The 24,884-nt window shown below is 41.0% G+C and overlaps 1 protein-coding gene across 1 annotated transcript in view; it reads left to right on the forward strand.

Moving 5' to 3' along the window:
* Nucleotides 1-8,462: 8,462 nt before the first annotated feature.
* PTPRM (protein tyrosine phosphatase receptor type M) overlaps nucleotides 8,463-24,884 on the forward strand; it is an 829,551-nt gene continuing 813,129 nt past the window's right edge. The window contains exon 1 of the mRNA XM_049769948.1: nucleotides 8,463-8,710. Within this exon, the coding sequence (XP_049625905.1) occupies nucleotides 8,638-8,710 (73 nt within the window). The 5' untranslated portion in view covers nucleotides 8,463-8,637. The remainder of the gene's footprint in view (nucleotides 8,711-24,884) is intronic.

A 24,884-nucleotide genomic window follows, 5' to 3' on the forward strand; every position in this document is an offset into this window, starting at 1 on the left:
GAATGCTTCACCCAGAATACTATACCCAGCAAAACTCACTTTCCGGTTTGATGGAAGAATACATGGTTTCACAGACAAAAAACAGCTCAGAAACTTCACAGACACAAAACCAGTCTTAAGAGAAAAACTGAAAGACCTAATCTAAGACAAGACTACCCAAAAGACACACCAAATTTTGAAATAAAGATGGCGTTAAATCCCAGGACAATTCTTTCTCTCAACGTCAATGGACTAAATGCACCAGTTAAGAGACACAGAGTGGCTAAATGGATCAAAAAACTCAATCCAACCTTCTGCTGCCTACAAGAAACGCACCTGAATAGTCAGAACAAACATAGACTCAAAATAAAAGGCTGGAGAAAAGTTATCCAAGCAAACAACACCCATAAAAAAGCTGGAGTGGCCATACTAATATCAGATAATGCAAACTTTATACTCAGGAAGGTTGTAAGGGACAAAGACGGACATTTTATATTAGTCAAGGGGTACGTAGAGCAGGAAGAATTCACTCTCCTAAACATATATGCACCGAATGAGGGGCCAGCAAAATATTTAATACAACTGTTGACAAATCTGAAAAATAATATCAACAACAACACAATAATTGTGGGGGACCTTAACACGGCTTTGTCAACACTGGACAGGTCAACCAGACTGAAACCCAACAAGAATATACTAGACCTGAGGAGAGAAATGGAAGAAAGAGGCCTAGTGGATATATATAGGACACTCCATCCCCAGAAACCTGGATACACATTCTTCTCCAATGTACATGGGACATTCTCCAGGATAGACTACATGCTGGCACATAAAACATACCTCCATAAGATCAAGAGGATAGAAATTTTGCAGACTACCTTCGCTGACCACAAGGCTCTGAAATTATTTGTGAACTCCAAAGGGACTCAGAAGAAACACTTTAACACCTGGAAGTTAAACAGCCTCATGCTCAATAACCAGTGAGTCCGAGATGAAATCAAGGAGGAAATAAAAAGGTTCCTGGAAACAAATGACAATAAAGACACAAACTCTCAGAACCTATGGGACACAGCAAAAGCAGTACTGAGAGGAAAATTTATAGCTTTGCAAGCACACATCAGGAAGGAAGAAGGAGCTTACCTGAGTAGCTTAATGACACAGCTAATAGAACTAGAAAATGCTCAACAAAAGGACCCAAGAACAGGAAGACAGAAGGAAATAACAAAGCTGAGAGCAGAAATCAACGAAGTGGAAACTCAAAAAACAATCCGAAAGATCAACGAAAGCAGAAGTTGGTTCTTTGAAAAAATAAACAAGATTGATAGACCACTGGCAAACCTAACAAAGAAAGAGAGAGAGAGAAACTTGATAACTCGTATCAGGAATGAAAAAGGAGAGATCACTACTGATATGACAGAGATTCAAAGGGTAATCAGAAACTACTTTGAAAAACTCTACGCCACTAAAAATGAGAACCTGGAAGAAATGGATAAATTCTTGGACTCTTATAATCTTCCACGGTTGAAGGAAGAGGATGTAGCATATCTAAACACCCCCATCACCATTGATGAAATTAAAACAGTAATCAAATGTCTGCCGAAAAACAAAAGCCCAGGTCCAGATGGATTCACTAATGAATTCTATCAAACTTTCCAAGAGGAACAACTGCCAATCTTGGCAAGACTCTTTCATGAAATTGAACAAACAGAAACACTTCCAAATAGCTTTTATGAAGCCAACATCACCTTGATACCTAAACCAGACAGAGACGCTACCAAAAAAGAAAATTACAGACCAATATCACTGATGAATGCAGATGCAAAGATCCTCAACAAAATCCTGGCAAATAGGATTCAATGCCTCGTTAAGAAGATCATCCACTACGATCAAGTAGGTTTCATCCCAGGAATGCAAGGCTGGTTTAACATCCGTAAATCTATCAACATAATACACAACATCAATAACAAGAAAAATAAAAACCACATGATCATATCAATAGATGCAGAGAAAGCATTTGATAAGGTCCAACACCCATTCTTGATCAAAACTCTCAGCAAGATGGGAATGGAGGGAACCTTTCTCAATATAGTGAAGGCCATCTACCACAAGCCAGTGGCAAATATTATCCTCAATGGAGAAAAACTGAAAGCCTTCCCTCTAAATTCTGGCACAAGACAAGGCTGTCCTCTCTCACCACTCCTATTCAACATAGCACTGGAAGTACTTGCTATAGCGATTAGGCAAGAAAAGGATATCAAGGGAATCCAGATAGGAAAGGAAGAAGTCAAGCTCTCACTGTTTGCAGATGACATGATACTCTACTTAGAAAACCCTAAAGACTCTATCAAAAAGCTTCTAGAAACAATAGACTCATATAGCAAGGTGGCAGGCTACAAAATTAACACACAAAAATCAATGTCCTTTCTATATACCAATAGTAATAAGGATGAAATGGACATTAAGAAAACAACCCCATTCACAATAGTACCACACAAACTCAAATATCTTGGAATCAACTTGACTAAATATGTGAAGGACCTATACAAAGAAAACTATAAAACTCTGCTCCAAGAAATAAGAGAGGACACACGGAAATGGAAACACATACCCTGCTCATGGATTGGCAGGATTAACATCATCAAAATGTCAATACTCCCCAAGGCATTATACAGATTTAATGCCATCCCTCTAAAGATACCCATGACATTCTTCAAAGAAGTGGATCAGACACTTTTGAAATTCATTTGGAACAATAAACACCCTCGAATAGCTAAAGCAATCATTGGGAAAAAGAATATGGGAGGAATTACTTTTCCCAACTTTAAACTGTACTACAAAGCAACAGTTATCAAAACAGCATGGTATTGGAATAAAGATAGGTCCTCAGATCAGTGGAATAGGCTTGAATACTCAGAAAATGTTCCCCAGAGATACAACCATCTAATTTTTGATAAAGGAGCAGGAAATCCTAAATGGAGCAGGGAAAGCCTCTTCAACAAGTGGTGTTGGCACAATTGGATAGCCACTTGCAAAAAATTAAACTTAGACCCCCAGCTAACATCATGTACAAAGGTAAAATCCAAATGGATTAAAGACCTCGATATCAGCCCCAAAACCATAAGATATATAGAACAGCACATAGGCAAAACACTACAGGACATTACAGGCATCTTCAAGGAGGAAACTGCACTCTCCAAGCAAGTGAAAGCAGAGATTAACAGATGGGAATATATTAAGCTGAGAAGCTTCTGCACCTCAAAGGAAATAGTGCCCAGGATACAAGAGCCACCCACTGAGTGGGAGAAACTATTCACCCAATACCCATCAGATAAGGGGCTAATCTCCAAAATATACAAGGCACTGACAGAACTTTACAAGAAAAAAACATCTAACCCCATCAAAAAATGGGGAGAAGAAATGAACAGACACTTTGACAAAGAAGAAATACGCATGGCCAAAAGACACATGAAAAAATGTTCCACATCACTAATGATCAGGGAGATGCAAATCAAAACAACGATGAGATACCACCTCACACCCCAGAGAATGGCACACATCACAAAGAATGAGAATAAACAGTGTTGGCGGGGATGTGGAGAGAAAGGAACTCTTATCCACTGCTGGTGGGAATGCTGTCTAGTTCAACCTTTATGGAAAGCGATATGGAGATTCCTCCAAAAACTGGAAATCGAGCTCCCATACGATCCAGCTATACCACTCCTAGGAATATACCCTAGGAACACAAAATACAATACAAAAACCCCTTCCTTACACCTATATTCATTGCAGCTCTATTTACCATAGCAAGACTCTGGAAACAACCAAGATGCCCTTCAACAGACGAATGGCTAAAGAAACTGTGGTACATATACACAATGCAATATTATGCAGCTGTCAGGAGAGATGAAGTCATGAAATTTTCCTATACATGGATGTACATGGAATCTATTATGCTGAGTGAAATAAGTCAGAGAGAGAGAGAAAAACGCAGAATGGTCTCACTCATCTATGGGTTTTAAGAAAAATGAAAGACACCCTGGTAATAATAATTTTCAGACACAAAAGAGAAAAGAGCTGGAAGTTCCAGCTCACCTCAGGAAGCTCACCACAAAGAGTGATGAGTTTAGTTAGAGAAATAACTACATTTTGAACTGTCCTAATATTGAGAATGTATGAGGGAAATGTAGAGCCTGTTTAGGGTACAGGCGGGGGTTGGGTGGGGAGGAGGGAGATTTGGGACTTGGGTGATGGGAATGTTGCACTGGTGATGGGTGGTGTTCCTTTTATGACTGAAACCCAAACACAATCATGTATGTAATCAAGGTGTTTAAATAAAAAAATTATGCATTAATAAAAAAAAACAATATATAAATTCATAAAAAAAATAAAAAAATAAATAAATAAAATAAAAAATAAATATTAGCGTTCATAATTTTAGTTTGCAGTTTCATCCTAGTCACTGAGTAATTTGAAAAAAAATAACTCAATAACTACATGAAAGGAATTTTAAATTTATTTGGAGAGAACTGAAGGGTTGAGCCATTCTTGGTGGTGCTTATGGTTTTACTCCAATCTCCAGGGTAAGATTTCATTTCCAAATACATGCATTTCTTTAGCAAACATCTTTTATTGACACACTATGTGCTGAGCACTCTGCTTAGTGATGAAGCGATGTCTTAGACAGGCTCCCCAGAAATCCAATTGTATGGAGCTTTCTTACTAAAAAGTAAAGCTCAAAAAGCAGGACAAGATGAATGGTAAAGAAGTCACTAAGTAGGGTCAGTGAATACAACAAGTAGGGCCCTTGACTTGTATGTAGCTCCCTGGAGTTCTATCCCTGACACCCTGCACACCACATGGTCTCCTGAGCATGCCAAGAGTGATCCTTGAGCAGAGCCAGAATCCCTGAGCAAAGATGGGCTGTGAGTAATTCCAGAGTAAATTCTTCTTGTAGGAAACAGATCCATTTTCCTAGGGACATTAGAGAGCAAAGTGCCTAAGCCACTTTAGAGCTAGAGTACTCCAGGGAAAGCAAACTTATAAGGGGTTAAGGGCTTGCCCCTCTGGAGAGTAGGCCCTGACTTGGAACTCCATTGCTGCTCTTCTAGTAACCTAAAAATACCCTGTAACTTTCATTACTTAAAGTTTAATGGAGAGATAGTACTGTGCCACTTGTGCCACAGGCCTTCTTTTGATCTCCAGCATCCCATATGGTCCCTTTACACTGGCAGGAGTGATCCCTAAGCACAGAGCCAAGTGTAGGTCCTGAGCACTGCCAGGTGTCACTCCAAACCGACACTCACCACATAAAAACTTTTAGGAAGATGGTGACTGAATACTATTTTTCTGTTTTCTAACCATTACAATGTTAAACTGACCTTACCCTTTTAAGCTGGCATTTCACATTTTAAAGTGATGGGGGTTTTGCCAGTAGCTTCTTCTCTCTTAATTCATTACAACTTCTGTGTACTAACTCTTTCTTTACAGGTCCTCATCAGTGTACCTTGAGCCCAAGCTGAAGGGCCTCTGCCGGCAGTGAACTGATCAGACTTCTGCTAAAGAAGTTTTGTTCAACTCCATTATTCTCCTGGCTAGTCAGCATTATGAATGCTGGAAGGCCAGGCCCAAACACAGGCTTGGGCCAAGAGTGAAGATCAAGATGAATCACATGCTTATATAGTCAAGTTATCTATCAGTCAAGGTAGCAAACATAATGTTATATCTTCTCACTTTTATAGATATAAAAATATTAATAAATGAATTTTTATATTTTGAAGGTTGGCAAAGTATCAGACATATGCATAGTTTATATGCATGTTATATTCTTATATTCATAGATATTTTCAATTGATTGACTACGGGAGCGATGATTTTTTTTCTGTTTTGTTTTGGTACCATACTCTCCTGAGCTGTGCTCAGAGCTTAGGCTCAGGGAACCATATAATGTGCAGGGCACCAGGGATAGAACCTGGACTGGCCTTGCGCCCTTTCCATTGTAGTCTCTCTGGACCTGCTCACTGACTTCTTTACCATTCTTTTTTGTATGTTTTGGTTTGGTTTTTTGGGCCACACCCGGTGACAGTCAGAAGTTACTCCTGACTATGCACTCTGAAATCGCTCCTGACTTGGGGGACCATATGGGACACTGGGGGATAGAACCGTCGTCTGTCCTAGGTCAGTTGCGTGCAAGGCAAATGCCCTACCGCTGCACCATCGCTTGGGCCCCTTTACCATTATTTTTACTACTTCCTGAGCATTACTTTTCAGTAAAAACCAGCTGTGTACAGGAATGTTTCTGAGGAAGCCATGTCTAAGACATCCTTTCAGCATTAAACAAATTGCTTAGCAGATAATGTGACCATAATAGATCTTTTCTGAAGAAATGCACGTATTTTGCAGATTAAAAGCCTACCCTAATATAAATTTATATAAGCTATTCAGAAGGAAGTCATTCAGATTGACATTTGTCCACTTATCTGAATCCTCCACATAAACTACCAGCCTGGAAAAAAAAAAGTCCACATTTGAGATCCTACCATAATGCACAACCTCAACAAAATGAAAAGCCCCACTTACAGATTAGACCATTTAGTGTAGATCTTTCTGGGATATAAGACACATATCTACACAAATATCTATCGAGTTACCCTTCTTCCAAACAACTTAAATTTATGTTAGAGTTGGATCTCCTCCCTCCCATTCTTCAAATCCTCATTTTTGCAATTTAAAGATAAGGGTCAAGGAGTACATATTTGAGAGAAGTAGCATGATGATGTAGTCCTATTAAGAAGTAAATGATTAAATATCGGGCCTCTTTAAAAGGTTAAAGCAAAATAGTGCCTTAAAGAGCTTTACTGATAAGAATTGAGTAAGTGGAATTCTTTAACGAAAGAGCTGCAGGTTCGGACACCAAGGGCAAAAGCCTCCCAAATTTGCCCCATAGACGGTGGCACCTGTCATGCATACCGCATACTTGGATTTGGGGCCCACTGGAGACAGGATTGAGAGTGGGATCAGCATACTTTCAGACCTTTATAAGCACTAGATGAAGATTATAGGAGAGTTTCAGAGCTTGTCTGTGGCATAGACTTGCCATCTTGCTGATGTCATACGGCAGCTGCTAGAATGTCCTATTACTCCACTAATTGGTTGCTAAATTAGCCTCTTCACAGGTCTATCCACTAGGACCCATGCTTACAGCTGTGTGGGGCTGATCCATAGCTCACTCCGACAGAGATGAAAAGGACTTCGAACATTCACTGTTGACTGAGAGACTCACTAAGCATACTGTTGGGAGCATTTTGTCACTTAATCAAAGAGTCATTTCAGACTCCCCAAATGGTCAATCAATGTTACAAAACAGTTGAATCCGTGCTTCCCACTTCCCTGCTTTTCGCACCACTTTGCACCCGGTCCAGAAATCCGGGGTGAGGTTCAAAACCAGATTTCGCTGTGACTGAACTCAGCTTGCCTTCCACTATGTGTCTGCGGAGGGCTCGGGCCCATCAGGGTCAGCGGCACCCCCCAAAAAGGCAGGAGCCGAGCGAAATTCCTTGAGCAGGACCTGAGCCAAGGCGGTCCGGGACCTAGCGACCTCGGGCCACCCGGCCCACCGGGCAGGCGTGCGCGCTGCGCTGCAAGGGTGCGGGCGCCGGCGGCCGCTGCTCCGGTCAGCCTTTCCCGCCCGCTAACTTCGAGAACCAGCCCGCAAGCTCTCGGGGAGCAGCTCCAGGCCGGTTCCGCGTGGGGCCTGGCTGTCTCGGCCGCCGGTCCTTGCAGCCGCTCCCGCTAAATCGGCAGCCGGTGACCCGGGACAAACTTCTGGCGGAGGCGCAGCCCCCAGTTGCCCCTCCCCGAAACGGAGACGCGGCCGGCCGGGGCGAGGCGAGGCGAGGCGAGGCGAGGCGAGACGCCTCGGACGGGAGAGCGGACTCGGGTCCCTCCGCTCCGCCCCGCGCCACGAAGCCGCGCCCGCGCCGGTGGCCGGAGCGGTAGCGGCGATCGCTGCCCCCCGCCGAGTTCCCCTCCGCGCCGGCCCGGGCGAGCCGCGAGCCGCCACCGGGCTGGACGCTCACGCCCTCTAGCGGGCCTCTAGCGGCGGCTTCGGGCGGCCGTGACGTGGGCGCCCCTCCAGCCCGCCCGCGGGGCCCCGCCAGCCAGCCAGTCCGGGAGCGAAAAAGCCCCGCGCAGAGCCAGCCGGCGCGAGCTCGGCCAAAGGCGCGCCGCCGCCCGGGGCCGGCCAGGCTCGAGGCTGCCAGCAGACAAGCGCCGGGCAGGACGCGCGCGGCCACGGCCACGGCCACGGCCAAGGCCGGCGCCGGCGGCTCGGGGTCGTCTCGGCGGAGGAAGAGCGGCCGCGAGTGCCGCCTCCCCAGCACCGGGTTGAGGCTCTGGGCTTGGCGGGCGCGCCCTCCTCGCCGCCTCCGAGCCCGGCAGCGCCCGACGGACGTCCGAGTGGGGCCAGCGCTGGCCAAGCGGGAGGACCCGGCACCCTCTCTCGTCTCTCTCCCCGCCCGGGGATCCGCGGGAGTTTCGGACTTTTGCAACTGTTGGAGTGTGTTCCGGAGCCGGGCGTTTCTTCTCCGCTTTCTTGAAACCAAAGCCCGGAGCTGCCCTCCGCCTCGCGCGTCCACCACCGCCGCGCCGGGGAGCTGCAATATGAGGACACTTGGGGTTCGCCTGGCGACTTTGGCCGCACTTTTGCTAACTGCAGCGGGGGAGACGTTTTCAGGTGAGTAAGAGCCGCTGGTTGCCACTGTCGGAGGAGGCGCGCAGGCCGGAGGAGAAGGGGCCCGGGACGCTAGCTGCGCCCCGGTGCAAGAGCCGGAGGCTGGGAGGAGGCAGGTCCGCGGGCCGGGCACCGCGCCTGCCACTTAGCCGGCGCTGGGCCACGGGCCCAGGGGGACGACAGGGCTCCCGAGAACTCCGGCGTGCGGAGCGGAGCAGCCCACTTCGGGAGCGGCTTCCCCATTCCAGTTGGGACCCCCTCCCTCTCGGCCCTCGCCTCTCCGCGACTAGCTCGCGATCTGGGCGGACAGCCGTCACCCCGGTTCCCAGGCCGGCTCCCCGGGGAGCCGCAGAAAACTTTGCATGAACTTCGGAGCCGCAGCCGCGGGGCCACCGGGCGTGGGCGCTGCGCGGTCCTGGCGATGGTGAGCGGGGGCAGGGCCGAGTCGCGGGGGACTGACTCGCACCCCCACGGCGACCCATGGCTTGGACCCAGCCAGCAGCAGCAGCAGCGGCAGCTCGGGCGCAATGGTCGCCTGTCACCCTGGCCTTCCTGCTTCGGTCCCAGCCGGTCGCGGCGGGTGACCTCAGTTGGTCCGGGCGACCCCTCGTCAGAGCCGGAGCACCCTGCACCCAGGCAGGAGTTCGCTGTCCTTTTGGGAGGTCCCATAGTGATCCAGCAAGCTGCCCCCACCCACTGCCATCTTGGCCCTGTGCTCCTGGGCCCCTTTGCCCCACTCACTGTCCTCCGTGCAGCGGAGGGCCAGTAGCCACTTGTTAACAGCCCAGCCGCCCCGAATCCCAGGTGGCCGGGAGAGGGATCGGCTGCGCGCGTCCTAGTGTGTTGGCTGCGTGCGCTTGCGCGCGCTGGGTGACGGTGGGGGTGCCCCAGTCCGGAGATGCCCCTTATGGAGTGGACCCATAGGCTGGAGTTGCGGTACAAACGGGGTATTGACCCCCCCCCCCATATTGCATAACTGGTAACCTGCAAATATCCACCAGGTGTCTGTCTGGAGGGCTCCTACTTAGAGGATGAACGCTTACGCGTTCTCACCTTTTCTCCTGGGTTTTAGTTTTCATTAAGGCCCACGGACAGTGATTGGGTCTTATTTTTTTCAAAGGCTGCCGTTTAGTAAAGAAAATAAACAGCACGCGTGCACACACACACACACACACAACACACACACACACACACTCACACACACACAACACACACACACTCACACACACACACACACACACACACTACGAAAACCACTTGGTTTGCAAAATGGGTTTCTATATTTATGCTGGAAGAATGAAAGAATGAGTAAAACCAGCAACCCCCCCCCCCAAGCATTTACAAAAATTGCTGGAGACTTAGCAAACTATTTAAACGTTGGAGCATGGGCTATCTGCCCCTGGGAAACGTTAAATTGTAATGTTCTTGGAATCGGAGATACATGCGGGCATAGAAGTCTGTGTGACTCTTGTGTGGCTGAGATGCTGGACTCTTGACCACAGCTAAGGACTCTGTGCTTTAGATCCCAAACCTTCATGTTCAATAGAAAAATAACCTCTTTCTTAAATTTAATACTTCCTTGGCCGTCTGGCAGTTGCACGTCTTCCAAAGACATAAAATGAGGCATTGTTATTGTATGATATAAAATTGAAGCCTATTTTAGCCTGCTTCTTAAGAGTAAATTATGAAATAGACTCACTAGGTTTGTAGAGCTTTGTAACTCATTAGTATTAGAAGCCATGTCTAACACCTCTAACTCCAGCCAGGGATTAGTTGAAAGTTAAGTCTTGCCAGATAGCATTTGAATAGCGTGCAAGGAGTGTGGTGACTAAAGTTTAATGTGTTTTATTTAAAATAAGGTCTCTCAGCCTTAAAAAAAAAATGGATTTCAGCCTACACTGCCCTGACCTGTGTCCTGGCCAACTGAAACCACCGGCAAGCCAACAAAGACTTTTACTTAAATTTAGCCAGCTTTAGTTTTTCCTTGGGAGAACAGCTATCCTATTAAATTGCCATCATAGTATTAAAGTGAACTTCCTTTGTTAGGAAAACCAGTTATCCCAGTATGTTAGTGAATATAAGGGGAAGGACAGTATACAGGTGTTTGCTTTGATTTTTTTAAATGGTAAATTTTGTGTGTATAAGAATCATCAGTACCTTACAGTACATTGTTTCCTTTCTATTTTGTATTTTGGGTAGTATAGGTGTGAGATATTAATGCTTTAGAGAAATAAATAGTGGTTCTTATTTTATTTTATTTTTTGCGGGGACAGAAAGGAGTTATTTCTGATGTTTTGAGTGACATTGGAACTTCTTAGGATTCTCTTGGAAATTGTAATAACTGACGGCGTTTTCTCTTGACTTGGAAATCAAATGTAATGCTGGAGGATCTATACTGTAAATTCTGTAAGGGTGGAATCATGTGTTTTGTTGTTTTTAATTATTTTTCTTGGTTCCCTAGTGAAAAGCATGAGCCTTAGAGCTAACACATTCACTATTTATTGAGTAGATGACTGATTGAATCCTGATCATTTGCAAATATTCAGAATTGACAAGAATTGACTACTACAAAAGGAAGGGCAGTGAGTGTTATAAGTTGGGCTTCATTTTTCCTTCATTTTCTACATAAGTTCTCTTTGGCTGTATAGACTAAATAATATGGCATCATGTAATCTATAGAAATTTTCTGTGTATCTGAGATATACATACATACATTCCCCCTCCCCACCTTGCTTTCATTTTTATATCTTCTGAATTCGCTTTGGAATGATTGTTAATGATTTCTTTCTAGGAGTGGACTGATAATTTTATTTTAAAAGTTTTTTATTTGGGGCTGGAGTGATGGCGCATCGATAGGGTGTCTGCCTTGCATCGGCTGACCCAGGATGGACCGCGGTTCCATCCCCCAGCATCCCATATGATCCCCCCAAGCCAGGAGTGATTTCTGAGTGCATAGCCAGGAGTGATCCCTGAGCGTCACCGGGTGTGGCCCAAAAATCAAAAAATTAAAGTTTTTTATTTAACCATTGTGGTTACAAGGTTGTTAATTATACTCTGCCTCACAGTTAAAGTTGTTCATAAATGAGTACATACAATGTACAACAACCTTCACCAGTGCACATTTCCTACCACCAATATTCAGTTTTCTCTCTCATTCTCCCTGATGTCCTTTTCCCTCTCACCTGCTCTCACCTGCTTCTGGGGCAGCATTTTACCTCTCTCCCTCCCCCCTCCCCCCTCTCATTTTTTGATACTGTGGTAACTACTACTGTTAATGAAGTGGTACCATGCATGTCACTTTATTCTTTTCAGTGCCCAGTTCTTGAGGTGGACTAATCATTAAAATATAACCATCAGAATTTGTACACTGGACTTCAGAGTGTTGAGCTTATTGGAAGAAAAATGTAGAAATTAGATTTTGTGTTCATCAGGACTTTGTTTACAATATTTCATTTTTGAAGCTCATTTCCTTTAGAAATTTCTAAAATTGTGTTAGGTAAAAATAAATAAAATTAGAGGTTAACTTCTATATTCTAGTTTTATATGTCATTACAAGTAACTTTTGAAAAGATATACAGAAAAGAAGTGAAGTTAAGTGAAATTATTTCACTTTTGGAAAGCCTCTTTTCCATAGCAAGAAGCAAAATAACTGCTTTGATTCAATCTCATAAAAGTCAAAATTGTATATGATAAAGTTTTTTTATTTTACATTATAATGTAATTGATGTGCTTTGTTCTAATGTGTTCTGTTCTGTTAAACATCCTTTGACTTGTATAGGACCACAAATAGATGAGACCCATTGTTTCCACCAGTTTTTAAACAAGATTAAATCTAGTCTTATAATTTTTTGTTAGTTTTGGAGTCTTACGCAGATATTTTTCTAAAAATATGATTTTAATTAAAAGGAATAAAATCACTTTTAAAGATATTTATGGGAATACAAGTGGAATAAAATCTGTAATTTAGTTAATAGTAATATAACAACATTTAGCTTAATAACTTTGATAATTCTGTTTTGATTATGTAAGATGTAGATTATGGAAAACTAGCAAATCATGACTTAAAAATATCTTCAGCTTTTCCATAAACTTAAAATTAACTCAGAATAAAAATTTAAAGTCCCCTTTGCAAAGAGTGGAAATAGATTTTTTAGCAGTTTATTCCTATTTAGATTAGCTATAGTCATGACATTTTACAGTTTTATTTTGCTTAAAATTGTAATTCGTGATTATGAAAGAAATATGGCAAAATTTGGGCTGGAATATTATTACAGCAGTAGGGCGTTCGTCTTGCACGCAGCAAATCCAGACGAACCTGGTTCAATTCCTAGCGTCCCATATGGTTCCCCTAGCCAGGAGAGATTTTTGAGAGCATAGCGAGGAGTAACCCCTGAGCATCACTGGGTGTGGCCCCCCCAAAAAAAACAAACAAAAAGGCAAAATTTACTATGACTGGTTTTTTAATATGCATGCAAAGAAATATTGTTTCAGGGACAAAAGATATATAGAGTACATGGGTTAAGGCATTTGTTTCATATACAGCAAAACCCTGGTTCAATCCCCAGCATCACATATGGTCCCTGGAACACTACTAGGAGTGATCCTGAGCACAAAGAAAGGAATAAACCCCAAAGATAGCCCTGCCCCCTGATAAAACCAACCAAGAAAACAGACTTAAACTAAATAAAGGTGTTATTTTATTATGGTATATTATTCTGATGCAGTTTCAGTTTTGTGTCTTTGAGGGGTTTTAGAAGAGGAGTTGTTTAAATATACTCTTCATAGAAGCATAGATAAATGATGTATACTTAATTTGAATAGCTTTAAGTGAACATTTTGAGGAGCAAGTCTTAGAGGTACACACAGCAGTGTTCAAGGCTTAATTCTAGCTCTGCACTCAGGAATCACTCCTTAGGGAGTTGGGGAATCATATGGCTTGCTGGACATTGAGATCAGTTTGGCATCATGCAAGACAAGCATCATTACTGCTGTTCTATTTCTCTTGCCCCTAAATGAACTTTCTGAATAAATAATCTGAATTATGTTGTGAGATGACATAACCTTACATAAATACGTTTTGGAAAATTTAATTTTGGAATATAGTTTTTTTGGGGGAAGGGCCACACCCAGTGATGCTCAGGGATTATTTGTGGCTATGCACTCAGAAATTGCTCCTGTCTTGGAGGACCATTTGGGATGCCAGGGGAATGAACCGCAGTCCGCCCTAGGCTAGTGCATGCAAAGCAGATGTCTTACTGCTTGTGCCACCACTCTAGCACCAGAATATAGTATTATTTTTAGGAATTCTCTAAAAGTTTATGACTTTAAATTCTTCAAAATTATATAATTATATTACATTCTAGGATCTTTAGGCTGTACGTAGCTCTACATTTGAGGAGAAACTATATTTTGTTTTCAATATTATTTCCTGATTGATTTTTTTAGTTTGTCTAATTTTCTAGTGTGTTATCAAAGTATTCTCAGATATAATTTTTAGCTATGAGTTTAGCATATTTATAAATAGTTGCATAACTTTTCAAAGGTCTCATGTATTTCTTTTTTTTTTCACCTTGATTACATACATGATTGTGTTTGGGTTTCAGTCATGTAAAGAACACCACCCATTACCAGTGCAACGTTCCCATCACCAATGTCCCAAATCTCCCTCCTCCCCACCCGACCCCCGCCTGTGCTCTAGACAGGCTTTCCATTTCCCTCATACATTCTCATTAGTAGGACAGTTCAAAATGTAGTTATTTCTCTAACTAAACTCATCACTCTTTGTGGTGAGCTTCCTGAGGTGAGCTATAACTTCCAGCTCTTAAGGAAAGTGCCTCTGCCTTTTTTTAGTTAATTCTAAATCTTTGATAAACTTTCCCCATGAACTTTCTTGCAGTTTCATATCTTTGTGAGCCTGTCATCTGTAAAAACACAGCATTTTAATATGCCTATTGTGTAAATGGGTCATGGTTGAATTACTAAGTTTTTAAGACACTCGTGTGAAATTAAGAAATAATGCAAAATAATACAAACCTCCCATCATAAGAGATTGCAGCTTCTTCAGTTCCTAAAATTAGTCTGTGTTTTTTTTCAGTTTAGTCATCAGAAAGTTGTGCTGTACCACACAACTCCACAGAGAAACCCAGGTGGGACTGGAATTGGGTGGGAAACAGAAGGATTTAGGCCTTTGGGAATCTGTAGCCCCTATGCCACCATTGTAGGGCAGGTTGCAAGGTCAAGACATAGTAAGGGATAGGAATTTGTCAGAGAAAAAAAGAAAACAGAAAGGATTGTGTACATAGGTGTGAACAGCCTAAGTTCAGAACATGGGAGTCCTAACCCTTCTACTCTTGGTTGTTGAAGGCTATAGAAAGTTATGGGAAGGTTAAAAAAAGAGCTACAAGTGTGCAAGTAGATCATGCTGACATCTGTGGCTTATGATTATAGAAGGCTGGGGAGGTAGTGTGGGGATCTTGGGGCTATTGATAGTGTGACATAAATTTAAATCGGTGATTTCTGAATTGTAGTGTGCCCAAAGGGTCACTTGAAGTGGTTATTCCAAATGTTGATTTTTAGGGCCCAATCATGGAGAGGGACCTGGGTTTTTGACCACGTTTTGAGAAATGTGATTGTAAAAGGGCAGTTTTTTAACTGTTGTTCCCTTAGCATTACTTGAAGTCCTGTAAAACATAGATTCTTGACTCATTTAAACTAACTGCATCAGAAAGGATTCTGCAATTTCAAAAGAGAGCCTCATCCTTGCATCATTAGCCTTTCTTCACAAGAGCTAAATTAGAACTAGGGGTACAAATATAATTTACATTCATGTACTTAGAAGCCTCCTGATAAACACTGTCAAAATTATGAACAAGGCTGATGCAGTTGTTCTGTGACACTAAGTCTGTTAGGGGAAATCACCAGTGTGACATTCCAAATAATTGTCTTATCTAAGGAAGATACTGGATCCAGCCAGTTGTAAAACTTAAATGAAAAAGTTTTATATTTCACAATGTAAAGTTTTAATTAAATTTTACAGTAATGATTAGCCATTGGAAATATTTTGAGGTTGCCTTTTTGTAATAAGCATACAACTTTATGTACCTATTAAGTATTGTTTTTAATTTAATTACTTATTAAACATTTATTATCTTTAATACCCCTTGTGAAAGGGGAGAATTTTGAGGTGGTAATAGGCAGAGTTAAGAAAGAAATAGTTATCATACCATGAAAGCTATTAAAGTTTCCAAGTCCATTGTTACTGGAAAAAATAGGAAAGAAATAGGACTTTCTTGGGAGAGAACTGGACAATAATGTCCATAAAATTAGAACTTTAATGTGGAAGTGTGAAACTATGGAAACAAACTCATCTTGTAATCAAGGGTTTTTTTTTATTATTGCTATTTAAAGTCCTTAATATAGGACATTATTGTTATATACAAGTGGACATCATGCCATTTCTGAAATTTAAGTCTTCAAGTAAATAAAAGTGATGGTGGTTCCATTGAACAGAATTCTTTGGAAAATGACAGCAGTCTTTCAAAGAATCTTCTCCAATGCATTTTACAGGCAGAATGCTTCCTAATTCCTGCTCCTCTGGCTGTTATTCCTGTCTGATCACTAGGTGTAGCTGCATCCCTAAACCCACCTGAGCTAGGATGCCTCACCCAATGAGGCTTTCAGTATTCATGCCTTACAGGTGAAAAAGGCTCATTACTTAACAGACCCTTATTCTGCTTTTACTTGCCTCTAAATCTTTGTGAAATTGATCTTTTAGTTCAAATTATAGTTCAGAGTGTAGTTCAGTATAGTTAGTTCAGCAGTCATCCAAAAATTTAGACTAGACTGTCTTCATCTTCAGGGTTTTTCTTTGCTGTATGTTGCCGCTCTATGTTATTATAGTCTGTCTACTTACAAAACGAAAGTGTTCTAAAGCTTTTCTTTCAAAATAAAGGAGCCAGAGATAGTATGTCAGGAGAGACACTTGTTTTTCATGAAACTAATCGAGCTTAATCCAGCATTGCATGTGGAACTGGAGAAGCACTGCCAGGAATCAACCCTGAATACAAAGCCAGGAGTAAACCTTGAACACTGCCAGTGTGAACCCAAATCAATCATTCAATCAATAAAGCCTGATGTTATTTAATATCAAATTACTGAATATTGTTTGGCATGTAGCAATCCCATGGTAAATATGTGTCAGTTGGAGATGTAGCCAGGTGATAAAGTGTATGCATTGCATGCAGAAGAGCTGAGTTTAATTCTCACAACTGCAAAAGGGAAAATGGATAAATATAAGAGAAAAACAATATAACCCAAATATGAATGGGAATGTGGCTTAGTAGAGCACCTGCCTGTTAGTGTGAGGTCCTGCCTTGCATGTGGCAGACTTTATTTCTATCCCCTGCATAACCTGTGATCCCCCAGGCACCTCCAGGAATGATCCCCAGGACTAGGAATAACCCCAAACACTGATAGATGTAACCAGAAACAAAACCAAAATAAAAACAAAGAAGAATATGAAGGAGTAGAAGAAAGAGATGAAGGAAAATGAGAAGACTATTGAAAATAGCAAAGCAATTCAGTTTAGAATTGGCAGCCTCCTGGTAGGCAGCATGGACACCTGCATTAAAGTCACCTGAGTAAGACTCCTGTAAATGTTGGTTCTTGGTCCCACTGATATACTGAATCAGCATCTTTGAGGTGAAGCTACAGAAAGTGGTAAAAGAAGCTCCTATGATCTTGATCTCATTAAAGCTGAAAGACTACTAGGAAAAAGCTAGAGGTGACTCTGTCTTTTTGAGAATTGTGCTTTACTTCCTATACTATCAGTCTAGCCCCCAGAGCTGTTTTAAGATGACTTTCTTCTTCTTTCAGAGAAAATCTTGAGAAATGAAGAAACTACAGATTGTTTTCCAGCACTAATTCGTCTATCATATGTTCAATGGAACAGAAGGACACTATAGAATTATTGCTCTTCAGGATCTCAAAAGCATAGGCCAAGAGCTTAGCATTTTTACCTTACGAGTCTCTAACAGACTCAAAATCTTCAGAATGGGCTTGCCAGTCTGTAAAAGCACTTGAAATTTCCACTGGCTCATCATTTTGACCAAAGAAGAAAGGTGCTTGTTGAAATGTCATCTCAGGGAAAGGTGCTCATTAAGTTATCTTAAATGTGGCATCCCTAACTAGCTGTCACCTCGATCAGTTGATATGCTTAGATGTTGACATCTTAGATCAGGTGACGTCCTTATTTCTCACTCACAAATGAAAACGTTTGATTCAAGGATCAATGAGAGCTCTACAACCACTTAAAAGATTATGATAATTGTCACCTCAGCTCAAATTATCTCAGTTCAAATTAGATTTTCAGATAGCATGGTGTAAGAGACGAGGCCTAGATTAATAGGTCATATTTGATAGCCAAGGAAGGGAAATTGTCTAGAATACTGAGTTTAATCTAAGAAAATGACTATTATATCTCGAAATTGCTTGCTGAAAGGAAGTGAATGTTGAGGGGATATCAAAAGGAATTTAGATGCTTCGAACTTTTCTATGACTGCTGCTAAGGAAACAGGCATTTTCTAATTGCCCTTTCCAGGTACACCAAAAGCTCTGCAATGAACAATACATTGACTGTCTAGCCTGTGATTTTCTACTTAAACAGTGGAACAATCAAAAAGCCTTATTTCTGGGCTTAGAGTTGATAGTAAAAAATGATAAACACAGTACTAGATACTGTGTTAAAAGGAGCTTATTTCTTAAACTTAATGTTACTAATAGCTTAAAGTGACTAAAATCGAGGAACTGGAGTGATTGCACAGCAGGTAGTGCATTTTGCCTTGTATGAAACTAACCTGGGTTCGATCCCCGGCATCCCATATAGTCTCCTTAGCCTGCCAGGAGTGATTTCTGAGTACAGAGCTAGGAGTAAACTCTGAGTGCTGAAAGGTGTGGGCCCTAAACAATAATATTGTCTCCATTCCTGATAAAAACCAGGTCATTTACACATGGTATAAATAGACATTATAGTTCTTCCCTTCCCATACTCACAGATAGAACTGTGCCTTTTTCTGATTTGTTTGATATAATACACTTCTATTAGAGATGTACTCTAAGCAAAAGAGAAATATCAGATATATTATTATGGCCATTAGAAAGATGTTGAGTGATGCTTTATTACACAATATAACCATGGCCTTATGGGGAGATTTTTTTCTCCTCTGGATCTTCATTCTGGAAAAAGGTGTGATTTCCAGCAGTATTATTTAGTCTTCTGGGCATAGTAAATTATATTACCTCTCAAGTTTTCCACTTTTTGTCAGAAATAAATATTTAAGTATACTTGTTCTGAAGTAGTTAGAACTTTTTTGAATAGAAATCCTCAGTTCAATATTGGCCCTTATCAGAGAACTCTCTGTCAGATTTAAGATAATATTTTGTAACATATGGAAGTATAGGAAGGCATGACTGCATCTAGGGTCTCAGTGCAGTCACTGGGAGGGACCTTAGGTCTTCTTTAGTCATCTCTCTTCTCTTTGTGTTATTTCCAAGGGGTTAAGTCCTACAGCTCAGAGCTGGTGGAAAGAGAGACTCTCCCACCAGTGAAAGAGAATATTTTTGCTATTGGGTTCATGAGTCAGCTTTTTACCCTGATTCTACTTTTAAACCATACTTTACAGGTCCACCATTAAATCAGCCCACAGAAACCACATGGAATAAGAGTGGAAATGGGTTCTGGTAAAGTCAGTGGATGCTGGCGATCAAAAGCCCTGTGCCAGACTGTGCGTCAGACCTGTGGCTTTGGTTTCTTTGCCTTGATCTGATTCTTAGTCCCTGCTTCACTTTTTCTAACTCATTCTGATGCCTGTGAGGTATCATTATAAATGCATTTAATCTTTTGGAAACTAGGTGATAGTGGCAGAAAAATGAGTAATTTCTAAATTTTGGCATCAGAGTCAGTGTTTTCAAAGCAACTTGTCTGAGTGTCTGTCCTGTATTTCCTAGTGCTACTACAGAATATGTTAGTGGCTCAGTAAATGTGAAGAACACTGGAGTCGGAAGAGTGTTTGAAGTCTACAGAATAGCTCAGGAATTCTTTTTTTTTTTTTTTTTGGCTACACCCAGCATTGCTCAGGGGTTACTCCTGGCTGTCTGCTCAGAAATAGCTACTGGCAGGCACGGGGGACCATATGGGACCCCGGGATTCGAACCAACCACCTTTGGCCCTGGATCGGCTGCTTGCAAGGCAAATGCCGTTGTGCTATCTCTCCCATTTTTAAGCACCAAAATAATTTGACTACAGTTTTTATAGGTGGAAGGAGAAAATCATTTTATGTGAGAAAATGTGATGGCTCAGCTATTACTGGATAACAAATCACCCCAAAACATGACAGTTTGAAACAACTGGGCAGCACTATTTTTCATGTTTTAAAGGTGGTCTCAGATCCTATGCAAGGATTGATTGCTATGTGTTATGTATGTGCCTCTAATGATACTAACTTCTAATTGCTGATACCAGTTGCTGATACTGATTGCTGATACCAACTTCTAAATATTAAGACAGCACTAACACAGAAGTTTTAGAAGGTTTTTGGCTGAAGCCTAAGAACTAGGGTTGCTTTTATTGGGACAGATGTGTCTCTGACATGTGATCTTTTATTCTCCAACAGGCTGTGTATAACAAAAAAGTAGAAGAATGCCAGGGTCTTTTGGGTTATATGGTAGTAAGGCCTAGCATACTATTACTTAAACCTTAGTCTTTGGTCAAAACTAGAATCAAGGGTGGGGAAATAGAAGCCATTCCTTGTTGTGTAGGGCCATAAAACTATGTTGTCAAGGAAGTGTATACAGGAGAGGTGGGAAGTTGGACATATTTAGGGATATGTGAGACTCAGTGCTTGTGCCGAGTTACCTCTGTAGCATGTTGGAAAATTGCAAAATCACTCACAGCACAAATAAAAGGAATTTAGGACTGGGAGATCTCCCCTGCCACATAAGGGATTACCTGTCTCTTGTTGACATCTCAGAGTTGTTGTCTTACCTCAGTGAACTTAGTACCTTCTCTGCAATATTGTTCAGTGGTATTGTGATTTATAAGGCTGCTTCAGTGAGCAAGTATGATAATGGTATGTATTAAAAGAAAGTTTTATGAATTGAAGTGTTTTCAGATGTATTCTGAAGATTATTAGAGCCTGATTAAACCTGAGTGCTCATCCTGGATATGTCATTTATCAGCTGTGAAAGCCACATTACCTTCCTGTAAGCAGTTTCTTCATCTATGAAAAGTAATGGTGGTTGCCTCCTTGGTCATCCTGGAGACACATGGTACCCCCTGTCTCCATCTGTAATAGCTCTTGTCATTTTTTGAAAGCCTCATGGGCAGTGGAGTAATCTGAAGCATGGTATTACATTTTCTCTATGTGTGCAAACCCCAAAGGATCTGGTTCCTTCCAGATCAGATTTTCTTAAGTGTGCAATAGATTTATAAGTTTATTACTATATAAGGTATCACTAGTTATAAGTTTATTGGAGAAATTCTCTGATTTCTCAGGATTAATGGAAAAGGACTTTTAAACATTATATCTCAAATGTTGCATTATTTACATGTTATTTTTTCTCATACAAATCAAAACAGTAGTACTTTTTTTTAATAGTTTTTGAAACTGATGCCTCAACATATTTTAAGATGCCAAATGGACAATGGGTACAGCTGTTTGTGGACTCCAAAGTAACTCCATTCTTCCAGTACTTCTTGGGCCTCCAACCTGTGTTATTGACGCAGGTTGGACCTGAAGAACATGTCATCATTTTCAATACGTTTTTCAAGTTGTATTTGGAACAATTTTTCATATAGACTTTAGACACCATGACCAAGTTGGAATGATACATACTGTTATCCTACAGCTTGAAGTAGTACTACACTTAGTAGTATATTATAAGTAGTAAAGTATTGAAGACATAAGGAAATTAGTTGATTCCTCATATTTTTCATGAGGAAATAAGACTGTTATTTTCTCCATGGTATTAATTATTCTAGATAAATTATATGTATGAGTTATGTATGTGTGTATTTGTGATTGTGATTTTTTGTCTATGGCACTTGGATAGATGTTTGAGGTAAAAAGTTAAAATCTTTTGCAAATCACTTGTGTATGTCCATGAATGATTTTAGGGACAAAATGCTGCGAAGGTCTTTTCAGGTGGAAGTGGGTAAGCCTATGCAGAATTGGTAATAATCACCTTCAGAACAAATTGCATTTTCTTTTGAGATTGGCCACAGACCAAAAAAAATTTCCTGTTTGAAAGACTTAAAATAAAATTTTAAGTTTTAGTTGTTGTCATCATAGAAAAGGTCTATTTGGTATGTAATAGTCTACAAGTGGTTATGTTTACTTATTTAAGTCACTTTTTGTAATTTTATTAGGGAGAATATATAAAAATAAACTCATTAAAACAAGTAGACTGTGAAATACTAAGATCTGGCTTTGCAAATGATTTTTTGAAATTAAAAAGTTTGAAAAATTTATAAAATTATAGACCTCATCAATAATTATAAATTTATATGTAAGTACTTATTTTGCAAATATAATTATTCATCAGGAAATAAGGTGTAGTTTTTTTTTCATTGAAAGAATAAGGTAATCCCATTACTAAGCTCTCAGATCTACTATTTGTTTTTTATTTGTTTTGTTTTATTTTGTTTTTGGTGGGGAGGGGCTCAGGGGAACAAATGCAGAGTATTGCATGAGAGGCATGTGTTTTGCCACCAAGACATTTATGCCCTGGCATTTAGGTAAGGTCTCTTAACGGTGACTAAGAAGTCCCAGGAGAAGGAATTGGATATTAACTCCTCCCAGATTCTAGAAAGAGTTTGAGAACCAGATTAGACATGGTTTTCTCTACACAGTGGAGCAATTTTATTTCTCTGGATTTACATGGACTCAGTACTACCTGTGATGCCAATTTATCTAGTCCCCATGACCCTCCACTTAGAGCTGATGTTAATGGAAATCAAAAAGTTGCCAATTGTGGTTATCTCTATCTCTTTACAATGGGATTATTGCTGTTACTTTGCCATTCCCCCCTGTAACCCATCTTGGGTTGAATTCTGAATGCCTATTCTTGACCCCTCCCTACACCAAACCATTTATGCCTTAGTTCTCCAGACAAATATGAACCTATGTTAAATAGAAAAGACCTACTTGTAAAGCATATTTGTTTCCAAAATCAATAATTCTCTAGGTCTTAAAAGATAAAGAGGTAGGAGGATGCTTATGTGTCAAGGGTTGTTTCTGTACCTGTTACATGAACTCTGAAAGGACAGTGCCTGTGTCTGATGTAGGTCCTGGATGCTCTAGGATTTCAGTGACACAAAGGAAACTTAGGGCTGGTCTCAGAAGGGAGAATAAAGCTGAGCTCTCCCAGGAATGATGACCTGGAGGCAGAATTCTGTAAAGAGCACACAGCTTCAGTACGGAACTGCCCATGGAACATATGGGTTTTCTTCAGGGACTACTTGGACAAGAGACTGTATATTTTCTTAAAATGAGATGTTTCCCAGGCAAATGTGCTGTTGAAATTAGTGGCCACCCACTGTTGCTTGTTGGTTATTTTTGGATCATACCCAATTCCTGGCAGGGTCCTGGTGGTCATATGGGATGTCAGGGATTGAACCTGGTTTGGCTACTACAAGGAAAGTAACACACACACACATATATATTTGTATATATACTTATATATAAGTATTATATATAATATATAAATCTAAAATATAAGTTTAACATAAGTCTAGCCTGAGACTACCTATTTTATTTGTTTTAAATTTTATTTTATTGAAACCTTCGTGATTTACAAAGTCTTTCACAGTTACATTTTAGGTACAATACAAATCAGGGCCAATGTTGACCTCCTTCCACCAATATTCTCAGAATGCATCCTACACTGTAAAATAAAATATACAAAAATCTAGTAGTTGATGAGACTGTCCCAGCCACTGTGTTTCTAATCCCTTGAGCAGATGGGTCTGATGAAGCAGGGTAACAGAGGAGAAATAATATCAAGCAGTGAGAAAAGATATTCATCAGAGTCAGCCTGCCTGATTTTTTGCCCTAAGGCCTCTCTCTGCCAAGTGCTCTCTCTGCCATGTTCTCTTTTTCTGCAGTGCTAAAATCCAGATTTCTTTCTTCATTCAAACCAACTCCCCAAACCCTGGATGGGGAAGACCTAGTAATCCAGCTGGGCATTTACATATAAAAAAAAAAAGGTTACCAGGAAGAGGAAGGCAGGGGAGCACTTTTGTTCATAGCTGGGTATTATATTACCACTCTTTGCCCCATGGCATGCCAGTAAAACAATTTTAAGTTTAGATTGTTATAGTTTGGGTCTCTTGATCCTATTGTTGTTGACTTTGGCTTGGATATTTAGTTTTGTCCTTTTTTTTTATCTCCACCAATACACCTGAAACCACTTGATGCCTGGCCCCCATAACCCCCGCTTCTTAATTTTTATAGGAAAATGCAGAAATCTAAGGTAAAACAAAATAATTCATGTCCCAAGATTCTGTGAAAAAAGGTGGGAGCCCCTATCTAGAAGATAAATAAGGGGTGGTAGTTTTGTGCACAGTCCAGCAAAAGTTGGCAAAAAATAGAAAAAAAAACCTTTTGTTTAAAAAATAGGGTGTTCCTACTCACGAAGCATCCTGCCCTAAGATCAACTACAGGATCTGCTAAGTTGTCTGACCCCAAAGTCTTTCTTCATGGTCCCAGGAAAAGTCTTCCTAAATCACGGTTGGTGCAGTCAGACTTCAGTAACTAGAGATCTTGGTTTTTGCACAAATCCTATGTCAAAGTCAGGGGGTCACAGGGAGTCTTCTGGTTTTGTCTCACTATTGGGTGGTGAGGCAAGAAAACCCACCCTGAAAACAAGTTGTTGTTTCCAAGTTGTCAGGGTGTCATATGAACCCATCCTGGGACAAATTGATATGGCAGCATTAGGGCATTCCCATTGTAGTTCAATTTCTGGTGCTGGTGCATAAAACAGTGCCAATTCCAAAGACAGGATCCAACATTCAAGGTGAGAGATCAATATCTGCTTGATTGAAGCCTAAGTCAGATCCCTGTGATAAATGTTCAGGATTAAAGACTCCCCTCCAATAAATATTTTGGGAGTTCTTTTCCTT

This window comes from Suncus etruscus, chromosome 3 (genome assembly GCF_024139225.1).
Source record: "Suncus etruscus isolate mSunEtr1 chromosome 3, mSunEtr1.pri.cur, whole genome shotgun sequence".
In the NCBI taxonomy this organism is placed as follows: domain Eukaryota; kingdom Metazoa; phylum Chordata; class Mammalia; order Eulipotyphla; family Soricidae; genus Suncus; species Suncus etruscus.